This window comes from Rhagoletis zephyria, unplaced genomic scaffold (assembly GCF_001687245.7).
Source record: "Rhagoletis zephyria isolate East Lansing unplaced genomic scaffold, Rhagoletis_zephyria_1.1 Rzeph_scaffold_00223, whole genome shotgun sequence".
In the NCBI taxonomy this organism is placed as follows: Eukaryota; Metazoa; Arthropoda; class Insecta; order Diptera; family Tephritidae; genus Rhagoletis; species Rhagoletis zephyria.
In genome coordinates, this window is record NW_016157307.1 from 321,032 (window position 1) to 347,437 (window position 26,406).

A 26,406-nucleotide genomic window follows, 5' to 3' on the forward strand; every position below is an offset into this window, starting at 1 on the left:
TTAAATGCAGCAAAAACGCTACATAAATGTACATTTAGAGTAGCATTTAGAGCTAAATGCGCTAAATGTGCTTTTACGCATAAGCAAAAACAGCCCATTACGCGGAAAAGCACATTTAGCGCATTTAGCTCTAAATGCTACTCTAAATGTACATTTATCCATACAAAATTCGTCACCTAGATGCAATTAAATGCAACTCCATTTTTGCATTGAGAATCTAAATGCTAAAAACAACCCTGCGATCTTCCAAAATTTCCACGATTCGAACATGGTTTAATGAGAAAAAGTGGCAACATTGCTTTTTCGAGTATACAGTGGCTAGCTGCGTTTCAGTGATCGCCGATCGAGATTTCATTTATTATTTTACATTATTTGGATAAAGAAAAGTTAAGAAAATTCAATATCGATGTGATGCTGATAGATATCTGGATCAATTTGTAATCAACTCTGCGCATGAATCACGTATGACGACAATCGTCTGAACGATATCGTGTCTTGATTGTCTTGCTTCATAAAAATCAAAAATTGTTTGATCGTTTGTGCGATATCGTCAACTAGATTCCAGTTTTGCTTCACGTAACAGTACCACGTAACATCAACACAAATGCATAAATCAGCGTTTCGACAACATCCTTTTGTCAGTATCGTTTGAACGACTATCGTTTCAAAGTTTCGTGATTCATGCCCTGTTTGTTTTGTTTCCTAATTAAGTGAGGAAATTTTAATTGACAGCACCGACAAATGAATATATACACAAACAAATGTTCGGTTATGGTTAAAACAATTCAAGTTTTAGTATTGAATTCTTGGTTTAAAATTTGTTTTTCCCTTTCAGTAGGGTTTTTTGCACATTATCTTCTGCGTGAGAATTGATCGTAATAGATACAGATCTGAATAAGCGACTGGAACACGGCTGTTTGTCAAAAGCATACGATGTCGAACTTGCGTATATGTACATTTGCTAAATGCGATAGCATGAACGCTCTGCGAAAAAATATGTTCGAAAGTGCTAAATGTTGCATTTTAAATGCAGCAAAAACGCCGCATAAAAAATATATTTTTGCCAGATTTAATGACTTAACAAATTAAGGTAATAGGCTATTTTACATCCAATTACATAATAAGAAATATTTTAACAGAAAACAGCTCAATATTTGCTTTTGTATTAAAATATCAATAATATTGCCGCCACGAAGTTTTCATGCAAGTGAACATGTAGCTGTCAAAGTACCAAATTGCCGGCAAGATATAAGCTTTGATATATATTGCTCTTGAAGAGCAATGAGCGGCCTCCATTGGCTATTTATATTCTTGCATATGTATCAAGATATAAACTTTATCCTGTGGAGACGGGCAGTAAGATTCTTGGTATGGCATACATACATTGATCTTGAGCTTTTCCTTTATTTCATAAAGCAGAAGTTCGTGAAAAAAGAAGTTGTCACTGCGCAGCAGTACCTAATTATACCGGCCGTCTTCACATGCTTGGAAATCTCGCTCGCGTTCTGCTTTTTTCTCTCGCAAGCGAAATAGAGTTTTGTTGACTGGGCATATCACGGCATTCTTTTTCATTTGAAAATGTCGCCAAAATATAAGGTTAGAGCTTTGCAGGCTAAATTTTTATTTCCCACCAAAATAAACGATATTGCTACTCTGAAGAATTCAGCGAAATGAGAAAATAAACTTTCCAACAACAAAAGTGATAGTTGATAGCATGCGAGATCATGCGTCGTTAAGCAAGCGAGATTTTCTAGCACGTGAAGATAGCCGGTAATATAATACATATGTAGGGACTAGCCCTTACACTGGTGCGGTAATACACTCAGGTGGCAACACTGAGCGAGATGAAGAAACGTCAATTTTAAATTTTAACCGATGCACGTCAGCTAACTTCACGAAAAGATAGATACACAATTTTCATTAGACATCTTTTGGTTGCAACGCAATTGTATTGAGAGAATTGTATTTGATTAAATTTTATAATAAAGAATATAGAATTTAGTTCTATAATTGGTGACCCCGCAAGAAACACAAGATGAGCGACGATGGTAATGACCGATTCGAAGACGCGGCTACTCCAGTTCATGTGGCACGGCTCGCCCTTAAGCCGCCACCGTTTTGGAAGCCAAATCCCCGGCTGTGGTTCGCGCAGGTTGAGGCGCAGTTTGTACGTGCAGGAATCTCCACTGACGAGACCAAGTACTACACTGTAGTGGCAGAAATTGATTCGGCGGTGTTGGCACATGCTAGCGACATAATTACGTCACCGCCGGCTTCAGGGAAGTACGAGCTCCTGAAAGAGCGGTTGATTACGGAGTTTGGGGAGTCAAAAGAGAAACGCTTGAAACGATTATTTGAAGGGTGCAGATTGGGAGACAAAAAAGCCACAACTTTGCTGCGAGAAATGAAAGACTTGGCTGATCAACACATTGACAAGGAAGTTTTGAAATCGCTTTGGTTACAACGTTTACCAACTAATATCCAGCAAATTTTAGCAACGTTCGATGGCAGCATCGAAGAATTGGCTTTGAAAGCTGACACTATAATGGAAATTTCTGCAACAAATGTTGATGTTAATGTGGTCAAGGTACCGGATGACGGCATGCAAGCTGCTATCTCCGACTTGACGAACAGGCTAGATCGCCTCACACGCAATAATCAACGCAACTTCGTCCGCAGCGACCGGAGCTACACGAATAACGTGTCTCATTCGCAACGACCTGTTAGTTCTCGGCAGGGCGCATCTACGCCGAAACAGGACACTCTTTGTTGGTATCACCGTACGTTTGGCGACAGCGCAACCAGGTGCCGCTCGCCTTGTACTTATCGTCAACAACGCGCGGAAAACTAGTTAGCCCTCCGTTTAAAGCGGCCACAACGGAGGCTAACACCAGCTCGTGCCGCCTTTACGTGCGAGACAAAAATACATCATTAAGATTTTTAATCGACACCGGCGCCGAAGTGTCTGTAATGCCCAAGCACAGTGGCGACAATACGCAGATTACTACTACGAAGTTAGTAGCTGCTAACAATACTTTTATCAACACCTATGGTAAGAAACGCATTACTTTAGATTTAGGTTTACAGCAAACATTCTCTTGGGTTTTTATTATTGCTGACGTAGCATATCCGATATTGGGTGCCGATTTTTTACAATATTACAATATATTGGTAGATGTAAAAAGCAAGGCAATCATACACCGTACAACGAATTCGCAGACCGTCTGTCAGATAATGAAACTAACACGCAGCATTATCTCATTAAGAGAGACCGATGCATTTCAACGCATTTTAGCACGTTTTCCTGACCTCACCAGCGATGCGGCTCAGCCCAAGAAAACCCAAACGGCAGTACAACACTATATAGAGACAAGAGGTGCACCCGTCGTGCAGAAAGTACGTCGTCTTTCCCCAGAAAAATTGGAAATCGCAAAAAGGGAGTTTGAGTACCTGTTAGATCGTGGAATTTGTCAGCGCTCGAAAAGTCAATGGGCCAGCCCGTTGCACATGGTGAGAAAGTCGAATGGTTCTTGGCGCCCATGTGGCGATTATCGACGCCTGAACGCTGTTACAATCCCAGATAGCTACCCTGTGCGCCATATTCAGGACTTTGGTAGTGATTTACACGGTAAAACGATATTTTCCGTGATTGATTGCAGAAAGGCTTATCACCAGATTCCGGTGCATCCGACGGACGTGCCGAAGACGGCTATACTCACCCCATTTGGGCTGTTTGAATTTAAATTCATGACGTTTGGCCTGAGAAACGCCGCTCAGACATTCCAACGCTTCATAGACGAAGCAGTCAGAGGACTGTCATTTGTATTCCCGTATTTGGATGATGTATTGGTGGCATCTTCTTCGCCCGAGGAACATGCGCAACACCTGGAGGTACTGTTCAAACGCTATCGTGAGAATGGCTTGATCATAAATGCGGAGAAGTGTCAGCTAGGTAAAGCAGAGGTGGAATTCCTAGGCCATCTCGTGTCGTCAAGCGGTGTCAAACCTCTTCCTCACAAAGTAAAAGCTATTCTGGATTTTAAAAAACCGAAAGAAATCCACGAGCTTAGAAGTTTTTTAGGCGCGGTAAATTTTTATCGGCGATTTTTGCCGCATGCGGCTGCCACTGAGGCACCTCTTCATAAATTGATGGGGCCGTGTAAGAAGCGTGACAAGACCGTGATAAGCTGGACAACGGAAGCAGAAAACGCGTTTGAAAACTTAAAAAAACAATTGGCCGAAGCAACACTACTTGCTTTTCCGTTGCGAGGCGCCACCATTGCTGTAATGGCAGACGCATCGGATATCGCGGTAGGGGCTGTGCTCCAGCAACGAGTCGGTGACGAATGGTTACCTTTGGGGTTCTACTCGCAGAAATTTACTCCGGCCGAACAACGATACAGCGCTTACGATCGCGAGTTACTCGCCATTTATAAAGCAGTCCGACACTTTCGCTACTTTTTAGAGGGAACGAATTTTATAATTTTCACCGATCATAAACCGCTTATACACGCTTTTGACCAAAAATGGGAAAAGCTGTCACCACGACAAACGCGACAGTTAAATTTCATAAGTCAGTTTTCGTCGGACATCAGGCACATTAAAGGGACTGATAACATCGTAGCCGATATGCTCTCAAGGATAGAAACGTTCGCTATTCCATCACCAATCGACCTGCAGCATCTACGCGACGAACAAAATAAAAGCGGCGAGTTACAAGAGCTGCTAAAAGGCGAGTCTACTGCCTTGCACCTGGTACGTTGTCGTCATCCAGATACGGACATTGATATAATTTGTGATGATTCAACTGGCACATACCGCCCCTATATTCCCGAGAGCCTGCGACAGGTGGTGTTCAATGCCAATCACGGGTTAGCACACCCGGGGGCACGCGCAACCATCAAGTTAGTTTCCAAGAGTTTTGTGTGGAAGAAGATGAGCAGTGATTTACGGGCACGGGTGCGTAGCTGCTTAGCATGCCAGCGTTGCAAGGTTGCACGACATACAAAAGGGGAACTGCAAACATTTACGGTCCCTGCCAAGCGATTCGAACACATTAATGTGGATATTGTTGGACCTTTTACGCCTTCTAGGGGGTATACGTATTGCCTAACGTGTGTAGACAGATTCTCTAGATGGATAGAGGTTATCCCGTTGGAGAACATGACAGCTGAAACTGTCGCCAGAGAGTTACTCAATGGCTGGATAAGCCGTTTTGGTACACCGAGGTACATCACCACGGATCAGGGCCGGCAGTTTGAAAGCGCCTTGTTCCAACAGCTAGCGAAACTGCTGGGAGTGAAGCACGTACATACTACCAGCTACCATCCACAAGCAAATGGCCTGGTGGAAAGATGGCATCGGGTTCTGAAGGCCGCGCTCAGGTGCCATTCGGCCGACGCCAACTGGGTGGACGCATTACCGATTGTTCTACTGGGTTTGCGAACGGCTGTGAAGGAGGAGTTGGGCGCATCTGTCGCGGAAATGCTTTATGGCCAGACGATCCGACTTCCCAGTGAGTTTTTGGATACCACAGAGAATACGGCCGTGGATGAGCAGAGTTTTTTGAGGGAACTACGACAACATTTCGAGAACATGAACCCGGTGCAAACTTCACAGCAAGGAAGGCCTGCAGTTTACGTGCCCAAGGACTTGCGTTTTTGTAGTCACGTATTTCTACGGGACGACACCATCCATAAACCGTTGAAGGCTCCTTATGACGGACCATATCTTGTGGTACACAGGCATCCGAAGACGTACACTATACTCATCGGATCGAAGCAAGTTACAGTATCTATTGATCGACTCAAACCGGCGTATTTTCCTAAAGATGAATTGGCAGCTATAAATAGATCCGGAACATGGAAAGAACTCCCTTTTCTTGACGCTTTTTCTGGAAAGGGGGTGGTGTAGGGACTAGCCCTTACACTGGTGCGGTAATACACTCAGGTGGCAACACTGAGCGAGATGAAGAAACGTCAATTTTAAATTTTAACCGATGCACGTCAGCTAACTTCACGAAAAGATAGATACACAATTTTCATTAGACATCTTTTGGTTGCAACGCAATTCTATTGAGAGAATTGTATTTGATTAAATTTTATAATAAAGAATATAGAATTGAGTTCTATACATATGTATATCAAATTAAAGGTAAGAACTGTCACTTTTAAAATAATATTATTTTTTTAGCATTGATTATGCACCTTTTATAAAAAAGGTTATTTTATGAACAACTTATAAAATTTTTTTCGGGTTTTTAATATTTTTGGCTTAAATATATAAACAAGCATGCACATTTTATACATCATTGTAAGGAGATAAAATTGAAGATAAAATAATTGTCTTTATGTTGACATTATTGTCTTTTTAATTGGTTACGTAGTTTAGAAAATATTATTATTTTAATATGTCCAACATTTTTTAACTTCTTATATCTTCGTTACTTTTAAATTGCGCCAAATAATATTTATATAGCTGAAATCAGCGGAAAAAGTACTATTCTGTTCTGTTTAGTTTTTCCATAGCTCAACGGTTGGCCATCTTGATGTATGCCATTGCCGGTGATGTTTGTGTGTCATGTCGCTAAGTGAAAGCACGCCCTAAGTTAATGTTGATCATAGTTGGTAATCGACTGATAATTTTTTAAATAAATAATATCGCTATTTCAAAATGAAAAAGTCCGGCATCACTGTTGCAAAAAAATAAAGACAGCACATCCAGCAGCGTCTTTTTCAGAGGAGGTTATTAAATCAAACCGAATTCGCATCGTGTGCAAAAAATAATTATATCAAGTCATACACAATTCGGTAGAAAAGCAAGTGAAAATGGCTGCAGCTTTGAATGGTGTATTTGCGAATACTTTGCAGGAGAAAATTAGAAAATCTAAGATATTGGTTGTCGGAGCCGGCGGAATTGGTTGCGAGATACTGAAGAATTTGGTACTCTCCGGATTTCCAGATATCGAAATAGTAAGTTATATATCTATTGAGCATCAACTTTTCATAATAAATTCTCTTTTACTAACAGATTGATTTAGACACAATTGATTTGAGCAACCTAAACCGTCAATTTTTATTTCATCGAGAACATGTGGGTAAATCCAAGGCTCAGGTGGCGCGTGAAAGTGCACTTCAATTTAATCCAGATGTGAAAATTCAAGCTTATCATGACAGTATTATGGCGTAAGTAAGAAGTTGTAATTAACTAAAGCCTATAACAAGTTTCCTACAATTTTTTTCTAGAACGGACTATGGGGTTAATTTCTTCAAAAAGTTCGACATTGTACTAAATGCCCTCGATAATCGGGCAGCACGTAACCACGTTAATCGCATGTGCCTACATGCAGAAGTTCCACTTATTGAGAGTGGTACCGCTGGTTATAATGGCCAGGTGGAATTGATAAAAAAAGGATTAACTCAATGCTATGAATGCACCCCAAAGGCAAAACAAAAGACATTTCCCGGTTGTACTATTCGGAACACTCCTTCTGAGCCTATTCACTGCATCGTTTGGGCCAAACATCTTTTCAAGTAAGACAAATTTTACATTGTAAATATTACAATAGGTATTATCTTATTTGTATCATTCCAGTCAGTTGTTTGGCGAAAGTGTTGAAGATGAGGATATTTCGCCAGACATGGCGGATCCTGAAGGTAATACTGCCGGCGATGGTGAACAGGAAGTAAAAATGGATGACAATATACCAGAGAATGAGTCTGGTAATATAGTTCGAGTAAATACACGTCAGTGGGCAAAGGAAGCTGACTATGATGCGGCTACACTTTTTAACAAGTTCTTCTATGATGATATAAAATACTTGTTATCTATGTCTAATCTGTGGAAGGAACGTAAAGCGCCAACACCTTTAAAATGGGATAGCGTATTGGTAAAGAAGGATAATGCGGAAAATGATATATCAGCGGATGCTCCAAAGGATACTACGCAACATTATCATAAAGTTTGGTCTTTAGCAGAATGTTCCACTGTATTTGCAGATTGCATAAAGAAATTAAAAACCAGCTACCTCAAGCTTAATGACGGCGAAGCACTTGTCTGGGACAAAGATGATCAACCTGCTATGGATTTTGTAGCTGCTTGTGCGAATATACGTGCATACATTTTTGAAATTGGGCGCAAATCACGTTTTGAAATTAAATCTATGGCTGGCAATATTATTCCAGCTATTGCAACGACTAACGCAATAACTGCTGGTGTCGTAGTTTTGCAGGCATTTAAAGTTTTGCAAGGACAACTCGAAAAATGCAAGTCCGTGTATATGCGCTTACGTCAGAACCCTCGTCAGCAGTTGCTGGTCCCGGAAAAGATCCTTACGGCTCCGAATCCGAAATGTATAGTTTGTTCTTCTGAACCAGCTGTTCACATTCGCATAGATACGAAAAAAATGCGAATTAAAGATTTCCGTGATGATGTCCTTATTAAAACTTTGAATATGGTGAATCCGGACGTTGTTGAGCCTAATAAGGGCATTGTGGTTATTTCTTCCGAAGAAGGCGAAACGGAGTGTAATGAGGACAAATTAATGTCTGAACTGGGCATCGTTGATGGTGTAATTCTCAAGTGTGACGATTTCTTCCAAAACTACGAGCTCGACGTTGTCGTAATACATTTTGATGCAGAACGCGATGAGAGTTTATTCGAAGTAGCTTCTGAAAGCAACCAAATAAAAGCGAAAGAAATTGAACCAATATTAGCGGAAAGTAATGGAAATAAGAAAGCTGAATCAACAGGTGAGGAAGAGGCCGAAGATGGCCCATCTACATCCAAAAAAAGTCGCATAACAGAAGTTGTAGAAGACGACGACGATTTATGCTTAATTGAAGATGACGATGAATGTAACGCAGAAGATAAAGTTGTTGCAGCGACTGATAAGAAAAGTCGCGTGGCAGAAGAGTTTGAAAACGACGAGGATTTATCCTTGATTGAAGATGACGATGTATGTACCGTCGAGGATAAAGTTGTTGCAGCGACTGATAAGTTAACTGTTACCAGCCCTGTGAAAGGAGCAACGGTACCTAAGCTTAGTAACAAACGCAAACCATCTCCACTGACTGATGATGAGGTAACCGAGATTAAGGACTCAGACGATGAGGAAATAGACGGTCCAACTAAGTCCAAGCGTTTTCGCAGCTCACCGCCTAAAGATTTGAATACATCAGAGGTCATAAATATCGATTGAAAAAACTACAATAATTTTGATATTATTTACTTATCAAGGTATTGAGTTATTAATACCCTGGTATTAACTACATACAGTAATACATTAAGCATTAGGTTTTTGAATCAAATCGTCATGCTTTATTAATTTTCATACTTATTCTAAAATTTAAAACCATTCATTACGTCATCTGTCAGCACTTTAATAGTTACACACTTGATAAGCCTGATGACATAGACAGGATTTTAGATCCTATTAAAACAAAAATATGTAATTCCGTACGAAAATATAAAACATAATCACAACATCAACTACTTAAATATATTTACTTCTACGTTAAATTAAAATTTGGCGTTATCCTTCGGTCTTTCCTTATGTTGAACTATATGCCTCGACTGAGCATAGGTAAGTGCATTGAATTACCTCTTCCGATGGATCGGCTGTATCACAATAATAACTTAGGGGGGTTGGAATACGTTCCAGGCATATTAAAGGTATTTGCTCTGTCTTCTTTCCAAGTAATCCACCATCTTTTACGACGGTGGTCAATCTTGGAGTACCTGCTACACGGTAGAAACGACAACGTCGACTTCCATATTGTGGTATATCAGCTTCGTACGGAGGACTTAGTATATCGAAGAACGCAGCCATACCGCCAACTGCTGTTAATTCATGATAATTACTGTCGTTAGGTGTTAGAACAGCAGATTCTGTACTTGGATCTACGACCTTTGGTTCGTTTGGATGAACATAAACCTCTCTTGCGCTTCGATCATATAGAGGTTCATTAGGGCTTAACGGCTGTTTGGTATAGCACTGAAGTTTTAGCTTTCCGAAGATTCCGCGTAGAAGACCATGCATACATGGATGATCGTGAAGAGGCATCGTATACCCTTCCCGCATAACAAATACGCTCATGGACACCATATCGTTCTCGAAAATATGCACATAAGTGCATGGCGCTCGTCCGGGTCTTTTGAATACCGCTTCAAATTGTTGAGGCTGGATATGGATATCACGAAATGTGAGCTGTTCAGTTAGTTCCTTTAGCAACGCAAAATTAACATTGAAAGTAGCATGATTAGTTTGATCGAATGTTTTGAATGCTTGTCGAAGCACATTGACAAACAACGAGGACATCCTCAGCAACTTTATAATTGAAACAAATGTCCCAGTTATGGAATGTTAACTAACGATAAATAAAACTTTGCCCGTGATACTTTTCCTGAAGTCAAAAACATCTGTTCATTGTTTTAGTTGTATACAGTGCTGCTAATCAAAACAAATTTACGCACTTTCCAATAGGGATGCCTGCTCTATTAGGACTAAATCCCCAAATTCCTCAAAAAATTCCCCTATTTTCAATGGTATTCCCCGAAATAACATTACTATTTATGGCACTTCATTTTAATTTTTATTATCAAAAGAATTAACAAATGTCATTAATTATACAGCGATAATAAGGACAGAGTCTTTTTTAATAACATATAAAATTCATACTTTGGAGTATATTTCGTAAAGCATTTCTATCACATACATATGGGTAATTTCCAAACAAAAAGCTATTTTTCTCCACTTCTCAAATTATTTTTTCGGTGGTAAAAGCGAAAAGTCAAAAACAGCATTGTACGGTCCAAATAATGAACCACCATTAGACGCGTTGTTTTTATTATTGTAATCTGTTTTGTCTTCTTTGCCGAACGGTATATCTTTGATGTATTATACCTACTTCATATACAAATATTTGTCCCCGCCCAGGTTATTCGATAATCAACATAAAAGGAAACAATGAAAAAAGGCTTAACTGTTTGTGAATAACTACGATAACTTGTACTGTTTTATTCTATGTGTGCTTATATATTTTAGCTCTGATCTAATACTTTTCGTGAGAAATCCTGTAAAACTGTCAAACAGCAAAATTACTCTCTGAAGTGAGAGTAAAAAGTGAGTAACAACAAAAAGTACGGGAACCAAAAAAAAAAAACAATTTTTACTGTAAAAACGTCAACCAGTGATTGCTTGACACTTTTCATCATTTTAGGTTCATTCCTTATCTTTTTGGACTAAAATCTGAAAAGTCAAAATGCCAGAGCGTAAGCAAAATGAGCTCACTAAAAGAGAATAACAGGAAAAAGAAAGGAACGCAAAAAAACAAATTTTTAATCCAAAGAATGGCAACAACAAAACTAACGTCAAATAAGAATAGAACTGTATGTACAAAACACATTCACACAAGCACAAGCAGAATAAACACTTGCTATATCAATTATTTTTTGCCTCCTTCCAAATTCAATTTACTTTTTAGATTATTCTCACTTTTTGCGTATTCTTTAATTTCCGTTAATTTAAATTCAGTTGAGTTTGACACTTTTCAAGATTTTGCCAGCAAAAATTCCTCTGACTAAATCTGACTAATTCGGACTGAAGAGAGTCACTCTCACTGAGTGTTGCTCTCTCATTTTTGCTGTCATTTTCGAGTTAAGGAATGCTTTTTGGACTAAATCTGACTACTTCGGACTTTTTCTGACTATTTCTGGGAGATAAGGAACGCAACTTTTACCAGAAGACAAAAAGTTCGGGTAAAATCTTGCAACTTCATTCTCTACACAACTCTCCAAAAGTCGCTCTCATTTAAAGGATTTTGGAATACGGGAACATTTTTCCTGCAACTTCCTGCAAGTTCGTGTAAAAACCTGTAAGTTCAAGGAGTACTGGATCAGAGTTATTAGGTTTGTAAAAGAAAAAGTAAAAAATTGCAGCGCGAGCGTAAAAGCAAAATAGAGCGTAAAATTGAGAAGAAGAGAAAACTAGCAGAAAAAGTTATTGAACACACTTGAAAACTTGCAAGTGAATTAAGGCCCGTCCACATAGAACTTTGGCGTTGCGTTGGCGTTGGCGTCACTTCAACAGCNAGAAAGGAACGCAAAAAAACAAATTTTTAATCCAAAGAATGGCAACAACAAAACTAACGTCAAATAAGAATAGAACTGTATGTACAAAACACATTCACACAAGCACAAGCAGAATAAACACTTGCTATATCAATTATTTTTTGCCTCCTTCCAAATTCAATTTACTTTTTAGATTATTCTCACTTTTTGCGTATTCTTTAATTTCCGTTAATTTAAATTCAGTTGAGTTTGACACTTTTCAAGATTTTGCCAGCAAAAATTCCTCTGACTAAATCTGACTAATTCGGACTGAAGAGAGTCACTCTCACTGAGTGTTGCTCTCTCATTTTTGCTGTCATTTTCGAGTTAAGGAATGCTTTTTGGACTAAATCTGACTACTTCGGACTTTTTCTGACTATTTCTGGGAGATAAGGAACGCAACTTTTACCAGAAGACAAAAAGTTCGGGTAAAATCTTGCAACTTCATTCTCTACACAACTCTCCAAAAGTCGCTCTCATTTAAAGGATTTTGGAATACGGGAACATTTTTCCTGCAACTTCCTGCAAGTTCGTGTAAAAACCTGTAAGTTCAAGGAGTACTGGATCAGAGTTATTAGGTTTGTAAAAGAAAAAGTAAAAAATTGCAGCGCGAGCGTAAAAGCAAAATAGAGCGTAAAATTGAGAAGAAGAGAAAACTAGCAGAAAAAGTTATTGAACACACTTGAAAACTTGCAAGTGAATTAAGGCCCGTCCACATAGAACTTTGGCGTTGCGTTGGCGTTGGCGTCACTTCAACAGCTGACTATGAATACATGAATTCAAATGCAGCCGTCCACATAGCCAATATTCGGCAACGCTCACGCCAGCACAAAGCAAAAATATGGCCAACTGTCATCTTTCGCGTGCGTCGCTCGTCAGCTGTTGTAAATACATAAAATTATGTGAAATATTTTTCATTTTTAATCAAGTGTGGGCAAGAAATACCGTTTATAATGCAGATATTGATATGAAATATTAATTTATTTGTCGTTAGTATGTTAATTAAGTGGCCCAAGCATTCACTGTCAAGCGTTCATTGTTTGGTGATATGCAAATGTTTTAAAAGCATGCGTTTCTTCTTCTTCTTTTTTGGCGCTGTAACCGCTTAAGCCATTTTGGCTGAATTCAACAAAGCACGCTAGTCGTTACTCTTCTGTGCCAACTGACGCCAGTTGTAAATGCCAAGTGAAGCCAAGTCCTTCTCTATTTGGTCTTTCCATCACAGTAGGGGGCTCCCTCTTCCTCTGCTAACACCGGCGGGTTCGCAATTCAATACTTTCAGAGCTGGCTCGTCGGAGTCCATTCGAACGACATGGCCAAGCCAGCGGAGCCGCTATATTTTAATTCGCTGCACTATGCCCATGTCGTTGTAAAGCTCATACAGGTCTCTCGAACACTCCAGGAGCTGTCTCATCGGATGTTGTCATTGTCCATGCTTATGCGTCATATACCAACACGGGCATGATGAGTGACTTATAGAGTGTGGTTTTCGTACGACGAGAGAGGACATTACTCCTCAATTGCCTATTCAGTCCAAAGTACAACTTGTTGGCAAAAGAATGACGTTGAATTTCGATGCTGACTTTAATATCGGTGTTAATGCTGATTCCCAGGTAAACGAAATTCTCCACTTTCTCGAAATAATAAGATGTTCATCACTGATTAATGTTTCAAACAATTCAGACTGCATAAGTCCGCAAGTACGGTATTGACAACATATGTTGCTGTGTCAAGTTTCAGGACGTCAGCATAAGCGGTTCCAGAGATAAGCGATATGAGAATTTCGCTTTGTATGGGCGGTGCCACGCCCCCTTTTCCAAAATCTACCACTTTTTACCGTAAGTACGGTATTGACAACATATGTTGCTGTGTCAAGTTTCAGGACGTCAGCATAAGCGGTTCCAGAGATAAGCGATATGAGAATTTCGCTTTGTATGGGCGGTGCCACGCCCCCTTTTCCAAAATCTACCACTTTTTACCGTAAGTACGGTATTGACAACATATGTTGCTGTGTCAAGTTTCAGGACGTCAGCATAAGCGGTTCCAGAGATAAGCGATTTGAGAATTTCAGTTTTTATGGGCGGTGCTACGCCCCTTTTCCAAAATCTACCACTTTTCGCCGTAAGTACGGTATTGACAACATATGTTGCTGTGTCAAGTTTCAGGACGTCAGCATAAGCGGTTCCAGAGATAAGCGATTTGAGAATTTCAGTTTTTATGGGCGGTGCTACGCCCCTTTTCCAAAATCTACCACTTTTCGCCGTAAGTACGGTATTGACAACATATGTTGCTGTGTCAAGTTTCAGGACGTCAGCATAAGCGGTTCCAGAGATAAGCGATTTGAGAATTTCAGTTTTTATGGGCGGTGCTACGCCCCTTTTCCAAAATCTACCACTTTTCGCCGTAAGTACGGTATTGACAACATATGTTGCTGTGTCAAGTTTCAGGACGTCAGCATAAGCGGTTCCAGAGATAAGCGATTTGAGAATTTCAGTTTTTATGGGCGGTGCTACGCCCCTTTTCCAAAATCTACCACTTTTCGCCGTAAGTACGGTATTGACAACATATGTTGCTGTGTCAAGTTTCAGGACGTCAGCATAAGCGGTTCCAGAGATAAGCGATTTGAGAATTTCAGTTTTTATGGGCGGTGCTACGCCCCTTTTCCAAAATCTACCACTTTTCGCCGTAAGTACGGTATTGACAACATATGTTGCTGTGCCAGATTTCAGAACGTTAGCATAGGTGGTTACAGAGATGACCGATAAGAGAATTTCAGTTTGTATAGGAGGTGCCACGCCCCCTTTCCCAGTACCTACCATTTTTCACCGTAAGTAGGGTATTCACAATCTATGCATCTGTGCTAAGTTTCAGTTCCCCAGCATAATTCGCTCTAGAGATATAGTGGTTTTCACATTTTAGCCTATATGTCAGATGCCACGCCCCCTATATATAGGGATTAACATTTCTGGATTAGAGGAAGTTATATCCCTTAAATCGGTGTATGTTTCATTGATCTCGAGCGAACGGTGCCTTCACAAAAGGGATTGCAAAATTTTCTTGTGGCGTATTTATATATACATAGATATTATTCATGTTAGGGTTTATTTGTTCGTACCAGTTAGTCGTTTTATCGTATAACTCTTGGTGTCGTCCGTTGAATATATCTTTTATGTGGCTTAGTATATCGGGATATAGTATGTTAGGCGTAGTTATAAGTGGTAGATTATGTGCGAATTTTGCTACTGTGTCGGCTATCTCGTTGCCTGTTATTTTTGTATGGCCAGGTACCCAGATCAGTTTAATTTGGTTATTATTTTTTAAAAGTAAGTTTCTTATGGAGTTGGCGTAGAAGTTATCATTAGTTAAATTAGATATTGATTTTAACGACGAAAGCGAGTCCGTACATATGGCAAACTTTCCGTGGCTGTAATTGGCAAATTTAATGGCCTCATGAATGGCTATTGTTTTCGCCGACTAGTTCGACCCATATTTAGGCAAGTGGGTGGTCAGAACTGTTTTTTGGTCTAGTATGATACTATAGCTTACCATGTCACCCTGTTTAATAAGAAACTCTTGTATATAAATATCAGTAGGTGTGGTAGCTTCAGCCCATCGGTGTAGGGAGAGGTTAATCGAAGTAGGTTGAAATAGTCAAGGAGGAAATATAAAGTGTTTGCTAATCTTATAGTTGATTGGAATGTCTAATGCGTTTGCTGTTGAATTTATTTGGTGAAGAATGGATGGAATTCTAGGGGCTTTTTTTATTTTCTTTAGTTTTACTGCCAAATTAGGTAGTAAGGTGTTGTCGTTAATTGAAATGGATTTGCAGAGTTTATGTACAGCCATCTCATGGCTTAGTTCTATTGGCAGTATTTTAGCTTCGCATCTAATATTAGTTACAGGTGTAGTCCTGTATGCTCCAAGAGCTATTATAATGGCTGCGTTTAGGGTTGAGTTTAGTCTGTTTAAAATAGATTTCGGGGGAAATATTATTTTATCAGTTTTCACCTTAGTAGATCCATGGTTCAAGAAAAATACTTTGACGGATGAGGAAGCCTCTCAGGCCTTCAGAGTTAATATCGTCCGATTCGCCTAAAGCAAAAATGCTTCAGACAAGTAAGAGTTCCTCTGCATTATGGCGATGGACCGGTATATACATTTTACATTTAAATCAGTATTAAAAGCTCTCTTGGCCCCTACATTCGGCGTTTGATAAGCGAGCTCCCCTAAACCAGTTTTTTCATATTTTTGGCATATATGCGCTCTTATTAAAGACCTAAATACTTGGGTACCGAGTATCGAAAGAATTGGATAATTTTTAAATCGGTACCGAGTATCGGTCAATACTTAAAGGTATCAACTCAGTAAAACACTTTTAACTGCGGCTCTTCCCAGCAAGCAAACAACTTTAATTTTGCAGTCGCGTTTGGAGTACATTTTTCGTAACTGGAACAGTACCTGAAAACAGTTTAGTTCCTTAACATTGGGCGCGTGGACAAAAAATTTTTGCCGAACCACTTTTTGCCAAGTTTTAAGGTATTATTTTTGTTGCTAATTAATTTTGTTACATTTTTATAAATAATATAGTTCATTCTTTAACAAAACCCGTGTAAATCCAAATTTCCAACCTTGTGTAATATTAAAAAAAAATCAATAAACTTTCGTTCAAATTTCGAGTTATTTTAAAAGTTCTAAAAAATCTACCGTAATTTTTAGCCATTTGAAACTTGTACTTTGTTCTACTAGAATTCAATGTGCTACAAACCTTAATACTCAGAATTAAAAAAACTCGAAATTTTTAGGAAAACTGCATACAATTTTAAGGCAGTATTACTAGATTGTTCCATTTGTACAGATTTGTATATTTTTATATTGGGCTATTGGTACAAAATAAAAAAATTGGGACACATTTTATTTTAGTAAAAAAATTGGTACATTTCAGAAATCTTCTATTGAAAATTTTCAACCAATCATTTGTCGTGATTGGGATAAAAAAAATATTTGGGTATTTGCACCAAACTTCGGCAAATACCCAATCGATTGACACATTTAAACTTGTATATATACGGATGTTGTGAAAGAATGAACTGTAAAAAACTAACCAAAATTAAATAACAAAAGAATAATATTTTAAAACTTGTCAAAATTTGGTCCGGCTATAGTTTTTTCGACTACTGTACATAAGTCGACTATGATTACTCGGCCGTGCTATTATAATAGCACAATGCCACTAATATTTGATTTATGTACAAACAAAATACAAACCTTCTTTGTGTGAAATATTTTATTTTTATCTGAATTTTTCTTTTAAGCAAACTATGTTAAAATAAAAGTGAAAATAAAAATGGATATTGTCACTTCATTAAAATTTACATACATATGTACAGTGGCTGATCTAGGATTTTACTACAAGGGGCGACGGGGGTTTTTAGATTTTTAAATTTATCACCAATATGAAAAAAGGACAATTACCAAGAAACATCAAGATGTATCTTTCGAAAGTGGGTATAGATGGTTCATACCTTTATGGCCAAGGATATAATGAAGCTCCAGCGATTAGTGGTGAATTCAACGGAGTCCAAGCATACATACAATTGGATTTTCTCTTGCCATTTATGTGTACTGTGCTCCAGGGCCTTTCGAACCCGAAAACCACGCCCGTAAATCCGCCACTGCATATATTTAACTTAAAAAAATACTTATGACTAGTGTACAATAAAAATACAATAATGCATACATACATATGCATGTATAATAACAACATTGGGAATTTGTTTTCCCATAACTTGCTTAACCAAAACTAATGATCCTAATTACAACAAAAATAAGAAAATATAAACTTTGTCATATACAAAAAAAAAAAAAAAAAATAAATCACACACTTCTATGGCGATTTCAATGCTAATATTGAAAATCATTTAATTGCTCTTAATTTTTTATGCTTTAATGAGCGAGAGCATTTGGTAAAGATAGAAATGATAAATTTGTGTAAGCAGCAAACGTGTTTGCTTTTCAACAATATTGCTTGTTAATTTTTAATTTTGTGTCGATTGTACTTAACTGTGTGACTGACAGCAGGTTTGCGGATTACAAATGCCCGAAAGTGCTAAAATTACGCTGCTGAACATTTTTGATTGCTATTTCTAATTTCAAGTGCCGAAGGAAAAATGTGCTTGATGCGTGTTTTAAATAACCGTCGCCTTGACTATGCTTATTCACGCCCTTAAAGTTTACCTAGTCAGTAGTAGAGGACTTTCGAGGTGTTATGTCGCAGGCTGACTTCCACTTATGCTAGAAGTGCGGATATACATATACACGCGGCTTGGAGAGTGGTCAGATTGCTAGCATTTGAAACCATTTTTTTTTTACTAAAAACCCTTGGGTAAGCTGGTTGACTTGGCCAAGGGCGCTTGTGGATAGAAAAAGCGCTTGCACCTAGAGACTCCGCGGCGGGACTATTTCTCGGCACTAATGTGGGGTCTTAACAACCTCCGGTTGTCAGATACATAGCTGAGCTTGTGATCGAAACAAAGTTAGTGAGTTTTATCTACCGTACTCGAATACTCTGTGATAGAACTGTCGTCTGCTTGACCTGCTTTTGGTTTGGATACGTTTATGACCTTATCGAGACCTTAGTGATCACGTAGTCTGCAACTAATAGACTTGCCATTAATCATACTCAGACGGGACTTTCGCTCTTCATTAGGAAATATAAAAAGACCATGGGTTTCTTCCCCACTTTCTGAGCGCAAAAAGGCGTTGCCGCCTTTATACCGCCGCAGGTAAACAAATGTTAACAGATGGAGCCTTTTTCGTTAAGTTATATGCTGGATCTTTGATACCACAGTAAAGCCTATAATACCAAGGAAGTAATGGTCTGGTCGGCCGCTGTGGTGTAGTGGTAAGCAGTGCGCGCTTCAACTCCGCAACGCCTGGAGACCTGAAGGAAAAAAAATCATTTAATGTATGTCAAAATAAAAGCCAAATGGCAAGTCGCTAATCGTTCTACTACTATGTTTGTAAGTCAGCATGAAAACTGGCTAACGGGTCAACCCATCGAAATGGAGGGATAGCAACAAAACCCATAGACGATTGCCTGACTTTCACAAGAAAAAGGAAGCTAGCAGATGTTACTGAAACTATAGCCACTGATCTTGTTTCAGAAGCATTATCTATGAAATACAAAAAAGACGAAGAAAAAGTTAAGTCTCATATAACAGAAGCAGTTGCGTTAGCAAGTCCAGTGTGACTCATGAGGATCAAAATAGCATTCCCACACCACCAAATGTATCGCCTAGGAAACACACTCCTGAAGAGTCTTTGGCGCTGTTTCTAGATCTTGGTTTATCTAAGGAAAATATATAATATTGCGTGAGTCATTATTGCAACATAATGCCAATCGTCTTCCTAGATACCAACAAATTACTCAAACCAAGAATGAAGCAGCGTCTCTTAATCCCAAAATAGCCGAAGTATCAGCTGAAGTCGACCTCCGAAACTTGATGAATCATACATCTAGATGACTATTGCAGAGTGTTTCTCAATAAAAGTTGAAATCACTGCTAGAGAGACTAACATTGAAAAATAAATGCGGCTGTCATGGATCATCAGGACAAAGCATCTATAAGCAAAGGATAAATGTGGACGATGAAACTACTAAAGATGCTAATATGTTTGTGGCTTAAGTTGTTCCACTGCGACTAAAAGATGAAGCTTCAGGATATTTGAAAAACCCACGGCCCTCATCAGTTAAATTGTGCCGTTCAGTCTTCGGAACTTATAAAAGCTAAAGTGAGTGATATAAAAAATTAAATTAAATTAAAACCAACACTAATTGAAACCGAGGATGGGAGCGTCATTACATACTATAAATTTGCGCCCGCCGCACACAAAAGTAGACTGGAGACTATGCCTCGCCAGCTACCCAACTTGCTATTTTATATTATTATTATTATTATTATTATTATTATTATTATTATTATTATTATTATTACAAATGAATATGTATGTATAATAAGTTTACTCTGTAATATATCATATATAAGAAAAAGTAAGAAAACATTTTTCTCTTATATCAGGAGGCTAGTGAAATTTTTGACAAATGCATAGAAAATGTTGACAATCGCAAATATTGTTGATATGTATAAATTTTCTACCACAAATTTAAGCACAAACAATAAAATATTTATTAGGAAATGGAGTTTCTGGTGCCAAAATTAAGAAGTATTGCGCTGTATTAAATATTTCTTTCAAATACATTTCTTTAATGTTTGAAAAGCTTTAATTGATTAAAATTAAACCGATTAAAAGCTTAGATAGATGATGGTTATCAAGATGTTTTCTTAAAATATTCATTTCACTTCAATTTATGATATTTTATTCCGCATAAATCTGCGGTTGTCAAAAATTGACTGCTATCAAAAAAGATTTATTTTAACACAGCAGAATGGTAAAACTGTATCTCCATAGTATACATATTATATTCACCAGCTCTCCCCACAGAACTTTGTTACCGATTCACACACGCCTTTAAAAATAAAAATCTTTTCTTTGACCAGAATAGCTCTCCATTAACAAAAAGGTGCTAATAATAGCTCTGACCCAATACTTTTCGTGTAAATCCTTTAAAACTGTCAAACAGCAAAATTACTCTCTGAAGTGAGAGGTAAAAGTTAGTAACAACAAAAAGTACGGGAACAAAAAAACCATTTTTCCTGTAAAAACGTCAACCAGTGATTGCTTGACACTTTTCATGATTTTACCAGAAGAAAAAGTTCGGGTAAAATCTTGCAACTTCATTCTCTACACAACTCTCCAAAAGTCGCTCTCATTTACAGGATTTTGGAGGATTTTGGAGTACGGGAACATTTTTCCTGCAACTTCCTGCAAGTTCGTGTAAAATCCTGTAAGTTCATGCAGTACTGGATCGGAGCTATTATGTATGATGAATATCAGTCACGCTGTGCCTGAACCGGGCAAGTACAATATGTACTAGACACACTAACAACAGACAATCAACGCAGCTGTTGTAAAGAATTCTTTATTGCAACAACAAAGCAATGAAAATAAAATCAAATAACAGTAAAGTAATTTGCATCGTCTCGTTTACAAAACAAAAATCGAAGTTGATATCCCAAAGACGTAGCTAGGATTTTAAAATGACACAGAATCATTCCCATCAGTCCGATTTTGGATGTATTTTTGTCGAGCTTTTGCTCGGTTCAGGCAAGTTTTGATTACATTAATAAACATGCACGCAGAGCTATTATAGTGTCCGCGGTATTGGCAATATGATTTAATCGATTTGCCACACTTGACTGGGTACATAGTATATATGTTACATAAATACTTATAAACCATGTACATATATTCGTATGTATGTAGTATGTATATTGATTGTTTAATTATCCCATGTGCATAATTTGATGTGTGCGCAAAGCAAGTTATAAGTCCATAAATTAAAAAAAAAAAATCAATCAAAGCAAACAGAGAATTTTAAGCAGATTTACAACACAAAAACATAACTGAAAAAAATTAAAAGATAATTATCAAGGCACTTAGTATTTGCCAAAAGTAAATTCAATTTTGCTTCAATAAATATGTATATATCCGCCTACCACAAAATGGTACTTAACCAAACTAAATAAAATTAGACAAGATTTCATTAACGACATAAAGTCTCTGACACAAAACTTATATTGACATGTTTGTGCTTTTTTTTTGGTGTCATTTTAAACTTATATATACATTTTATATTATAAATTTTTATTATGTAGTTTCGTTTAAGAGTTACCGCCATTTTTGTTATCCCATGAGAATTATGTAGTTAATTGGAAGCACATACATGCATGCATACGAATGTATACGAGGAATTTATGTTTGTCGAAACGAAATCTTTAAGAATTTTGATGTTTTATTCGAAAGTCGTTTTTTATTGAGCTGTTAATTTTTTTCTTTTTCTTCTTGTTTGGCGTTGCGTTTGCCTAAGCGACTTTGATCGAGTCTAAATAATAAAGCACGCCAGTGGTTTCTCTTCGTTGCAACTGAAGCCAATTGGAATTGACAAGTAAAACCAAGTCCTTCTTAACCTGGTTTTCCACCGTAGAAAAGGCCTTCTCCTTGCTCTGCTACCAGCAGCAGGATCCGCGTTTAATGCTTTCAGAGCGGCAGCGTCGGTTCTGTATTGTTGTAAAGCTCTTACAGCTCATTCTTCCATCGTCTGCGGTACTCGCCGTCGCCAATGCTTAAAGGCCCGTAAATATTCCGCATAATCTTTCTATAACTACCCTGCAGTACGGTGGATCGACTACAGGACTGCTGAATCGGTAGCTACGTGATAAACTCCATCAATTACCGACCGACTGCTTGCAGTGTATTTTATCGATTACTTTTACAAGGCAATGTCCTAGGCGGTAGTCACCATCGGCTCTCCCTGCACTACCGGGAGTTACTAAAGTAGTCACTTGCGTGATTTATGGGCGCCCTCTGTCGTAGTTTTTCGCTATCTGGCTCGACTCTGCACTACAATGTGCACTACCACGGGTTAATAGAGCAGCTACCTACCTAGGAGTCGGTGCAGTAGCGGTTCAAAAGTAGCGATTGAATGGGGGGGGGGTACCAACAGTTATATGAGTACCATGGTAGCCAACTCATTTTTGCGGATTCCCCGATTTCGGAAATGAAATTCCCCGATTTTACCCTCATAGATATCTCCTCAATTTAGAAAAATATATATGTATTTTGATATATAACCATGATACAAATATTTAACGGTAGTTTCACTTCTTCTTCTTAACCGCCATTGCTCCCATTTGACGCAAACTGTGCTTTTGGCATTTTCTTTTGAAATCGAGCTACCATATTCTGTGACAAAAGTAAAAAAGTGATTGATTACTAAAAAAAAATATATATATATGCATATGTATATAATTATTTAAAAGAAATTTAAACTTTTAGCGATAGTGAATATAAAACGGAAGGTAAGTTGACTATTACATTGTATTCACTTAAAATATGCATTTACTCTTGTTAATTATTGTATTGTTTTTTAGTAGGATGAGCTGCATATTTAGGAGCTGCAAAAATAACAGAAGAAATTGCGAAAAAACTAACATAAAGTTCTTTCGACTCCCGGCGGTACCATATATACGGGAAAAGTGGATATCCGCGTGTATGGTTACTGAAAAAGCGTTACCAAAACTTTTGGTCCAAAAGTATCGTTTGTTTGTTGCGAGCACTTTTCCGCGAAAGATTTCAACCGGAGGAACGGATGCGCCCAATTTGAGCTTAACCGATTTCAATGAAATTTTGTGGGTGCGTATTGTTGGTTCCAACTGAAAAGATGTGATAGTTGTGAACCCGAGTAAAAATATTTTTTTTCATCGAAATTTTTTCTATGCTTCTCGCATCGTGCTTATCTAATATATAAAAATCTTCTGTCACGGTGTTAGTGGTCGAACTCCTTCTAAACGGCTCGACCGATCTTTATGTAATTTTTTGTGTATATATGGTACGTATGAGAATCGGATGTAGAGTATACTTCATACCGCTAGGTGTAGGGGGCGTGGCACCTCCCATACAAACGGAATTTCTCATACTGCATATCTCTGGATGTGTATATGGAAGAGTACTGCAACTCGGTATGTACAAGATATATAAAATCAGTCGCATGGTTATGAAGAAAAATTGGGGCTATTGGAAAAAGGGGCGTGGCACCTCCCATGGTAGATTACTCGAACATGGTATGGAGATATATGAAATCAATCCCATACTCTTAGAGAAAATTGGGGCTATTTGAAAAGGGGGCGTGGCGCCTTTCAAGCGCACTGAAACTATTACGTTTCTTTGTAGACATGTACAGTTTTGCTATGCCTTCTGACAACCACCAAACCGTCATATTAGAAGATAAATGCGCCACTGAAAATCATGAACGTGAACTGTTGGTGAAAATGTTAGACCAAAATGTTTCAATTTATTTTGGGCGGAACGAAGTTCGCCGGGTCTGTTAGTGTAAATATACAAATGTATAAATGTAGACGCATAATAAAACTAATGTATGCATGCAGATACGAGGAGCTATACATCATGCGTTATAACAAAGAAGTTTATGCTTCCCTAGAATCCGAAATAAAGCAACATCCTACTTAGTTTCTTAAAGCTCTTAAAGCAATTGAAACCAAACTCTTTTAATACGAACAATCATGTAAGTATATTTACCTCGTGCGTTACAACTTACTTTTTAATGAAATAAAAATTCCTTAAAAAATATTAAAATTTCCAAAATAATTATTTGATTAGGTGGCAGTGCTACCTCAACAATTTACGAAAAGTAAAAACGTCAGTAAGCACAGTTTATGTCAAAAAGTTAAAAGTGAAACTACCTTCTTTTTTTGTATCATGTATATGACTGGTCTTTCTGTTTATTTTTTTTTTTTTAACGTATGTAATTCATCTACATATGTATTGATAAACCAAACCAAACTTTTGTAAAGGTAGTTAATAAATAAAGAATAAAAAATATTTATGTAATATTTACATACATGCAGTGGTCGAAAAAATGTTAGGCGCACCAATTACCTATTATTATTATTATTTTTTGTTATTTAATTTGAGCTATTTTTTTATAAATGTATAGTTCATTCTTTAACAAGCCGTACAAATCCAAGTTTAAACTTTGCGCAATATTTGAAAAAAAACAACAAACAAAATTTCGACCTTTTTAATTGGATTTTCTTGAAAGATTTTCAGTTTGTAGTTTGGAAGCCCACTCAATTCTAGAATAATAAAGTGCAAGTTTCAAGTGGCTAAAAATTTTCGTTTTGGGATTTTTTCGGTGAAACTGTTTCGATTTTCTTCAATATAAAAAAAATAAATTAGGCTTATTCGTTATATGAAAGCAAATGTTACAGAGCGAATTCTAAAAAATCAACGGTAATTTTTAGCCATTGGAAACTTTATTATATTAGAATTGAACGAGCTGAAATTCCCCCAAAAAACGGCCCGCTCGTCTTCGTCAAGTAGAGTCACGTGAGCTTCCTCCCCATAAATTGGTTCGCGTTCATCAAATGCGCCACCTCTGTCACCATTTCTTCATTTCCCAGTGTACTCCATACATATGTTACCAGATTTTCATCTTCAACTCTACAGGCTTTGAAACTCTTTGATTGTTGCCTTATTTCTGATGGAATTTTACATGCCGCATTCCTGCTTGCCTGCATCTCAAGCTTTTCGCATTCACGTCTTTCTGCCTCACGTTTCTTCATTGTCAGTTATTCCTGTCGAAGGTGTTGTAATGAAGTCTGTTGGACCAAATTTACCCTATTTACCTACATTAGTGTGAAAGTTGCCAAGCACAATTTTAACATCGCGGCGGGGCCAGCGCTCATATGCTTCCTCTAAGCGCTCGTAGAACTGCTCTTTAGTCTAAGCGTTCAACTCCTCTGTCGGGGTATGCGCACAAATGAGACTTAAATTGTTGAATTTAACTTTGATGGCGATCGTGGTAATTCGTCAACTGCTGGGTGTGAACCTGGAGACGATGTGTGATACTCACCGCCTAATCACAAACTCCACACCAAATTAGTGCAGCGTCTCATAGCAGCTGTGGTATATTTCATACGTTGCATATTTCATGCAGCCGTGTCCCGTCTACAGCAATTTATGGATTGCAATGATGCTAGCCTTGTATCTTACGAGGACGTCCAGCAACTGTGATGATGGGAAAGATGGGAAAGTCAGCAGCGTATGTTCTCTGGTAGATGCGGCTGCAAGCGGCTCACTATGTCCCAGCAATGGGTTGTGTGCTGGGTTGGGGACCCGCCACGTAAAAATCACTTCCATTGAAGAAGAGAGAAAAAAGTCTTGGATGAAACCCCCCTTTTGATGACGACCACGGCAAACGTTTAAAGGACCACGATTTGAGGGAATGTACCTAGAATGTCCGGACCTCTAATGGGGAAGGTGCCTCTACCCGGCTGATTGACGTCCTCTTAAGGACAAAAGCTGACATCACCACCATCCAAGAAACGCGTTGGACGAGCGAAGGCAAGATGTCTGGGGCCTTGCGATGTCTGCTAGAGCTGTCATGTAAAGGAGCGCAAATTCGGCATAGAATTTGTGGTAAGAGAGAGACATCATCCACATCAAAGTAAGGAAGTATCCAAGGATAGCTTGTATGAGCACTTGAAGCACGCATATGAGGCGCTGCCATGCCATGGTATAAAAATCGTGCTTAGCACCGTCGTAAAAACCAGCCTCCACGACGAAAAGTCCGTCACCGCACTGCGGCTGATCGACTTC

General features: G+C 38.3%; 3 protein-coding genes across 3 annotated transcripts; 2 read left to right on the top strand and 1 right to left on the bottom strand.

Moving 5' to 3' along the window:
• Positions 1-2,035: 2,035 nt before the first annotated feature.
• LOC108358205 (uncharacterized) lies at positions 2,036-2,851 on the top strand. Its single transcript, XM_017609393.1, has one exon. The coding sequence runs from the start codon at positions 2,036-2,038 to the stop codon at positions 2,849-2,851; it is 816 nt and encodes a 271-aa protein (XP_017464882.1).
• A 3,840-nt stretch (positions 2,852-6,691) lies between these two features.
• Uba2 (Ubiquitin-like activating enzyme 2) lies at positions 6,692-9,489 on the top strand. The gene is made up of 4 exons (XM_017609435.1): positions 6,692-6,971; positions 7,030-7,184; positions 7,245-7,532; positions 7,594-9,489. Exons 1-4 carry the CDS (start codon positions 6,828-6,830, stop codon positions 9,197-9,199), a joined length of 2,193 nt encoding a protein of 730 aa, XP_017464924.1. The 5' UTR covers positions 6,692-6,827; the 3' UTR covers positions 9,200-9,489.
• On the bottom strand, positions 9,291-10,411 carry LOC108358231 (2-aminoethanethiol dioxygenase). The gene has a single exon (XM_017609436.1). It carries the CDS (start codon positions 10,316-10,318, stop codon positions 9,551-9,553), a length of 768 nt encoding a protein of 255 aa, XP_017464925.1. The 5' UTR covers positions 10,319-10,411; the 3' UTR covers positions 9,291-9,550.
• Between the last annotated feature and the right edge of the window lie 15,995 nt (positions 10,412-26,406).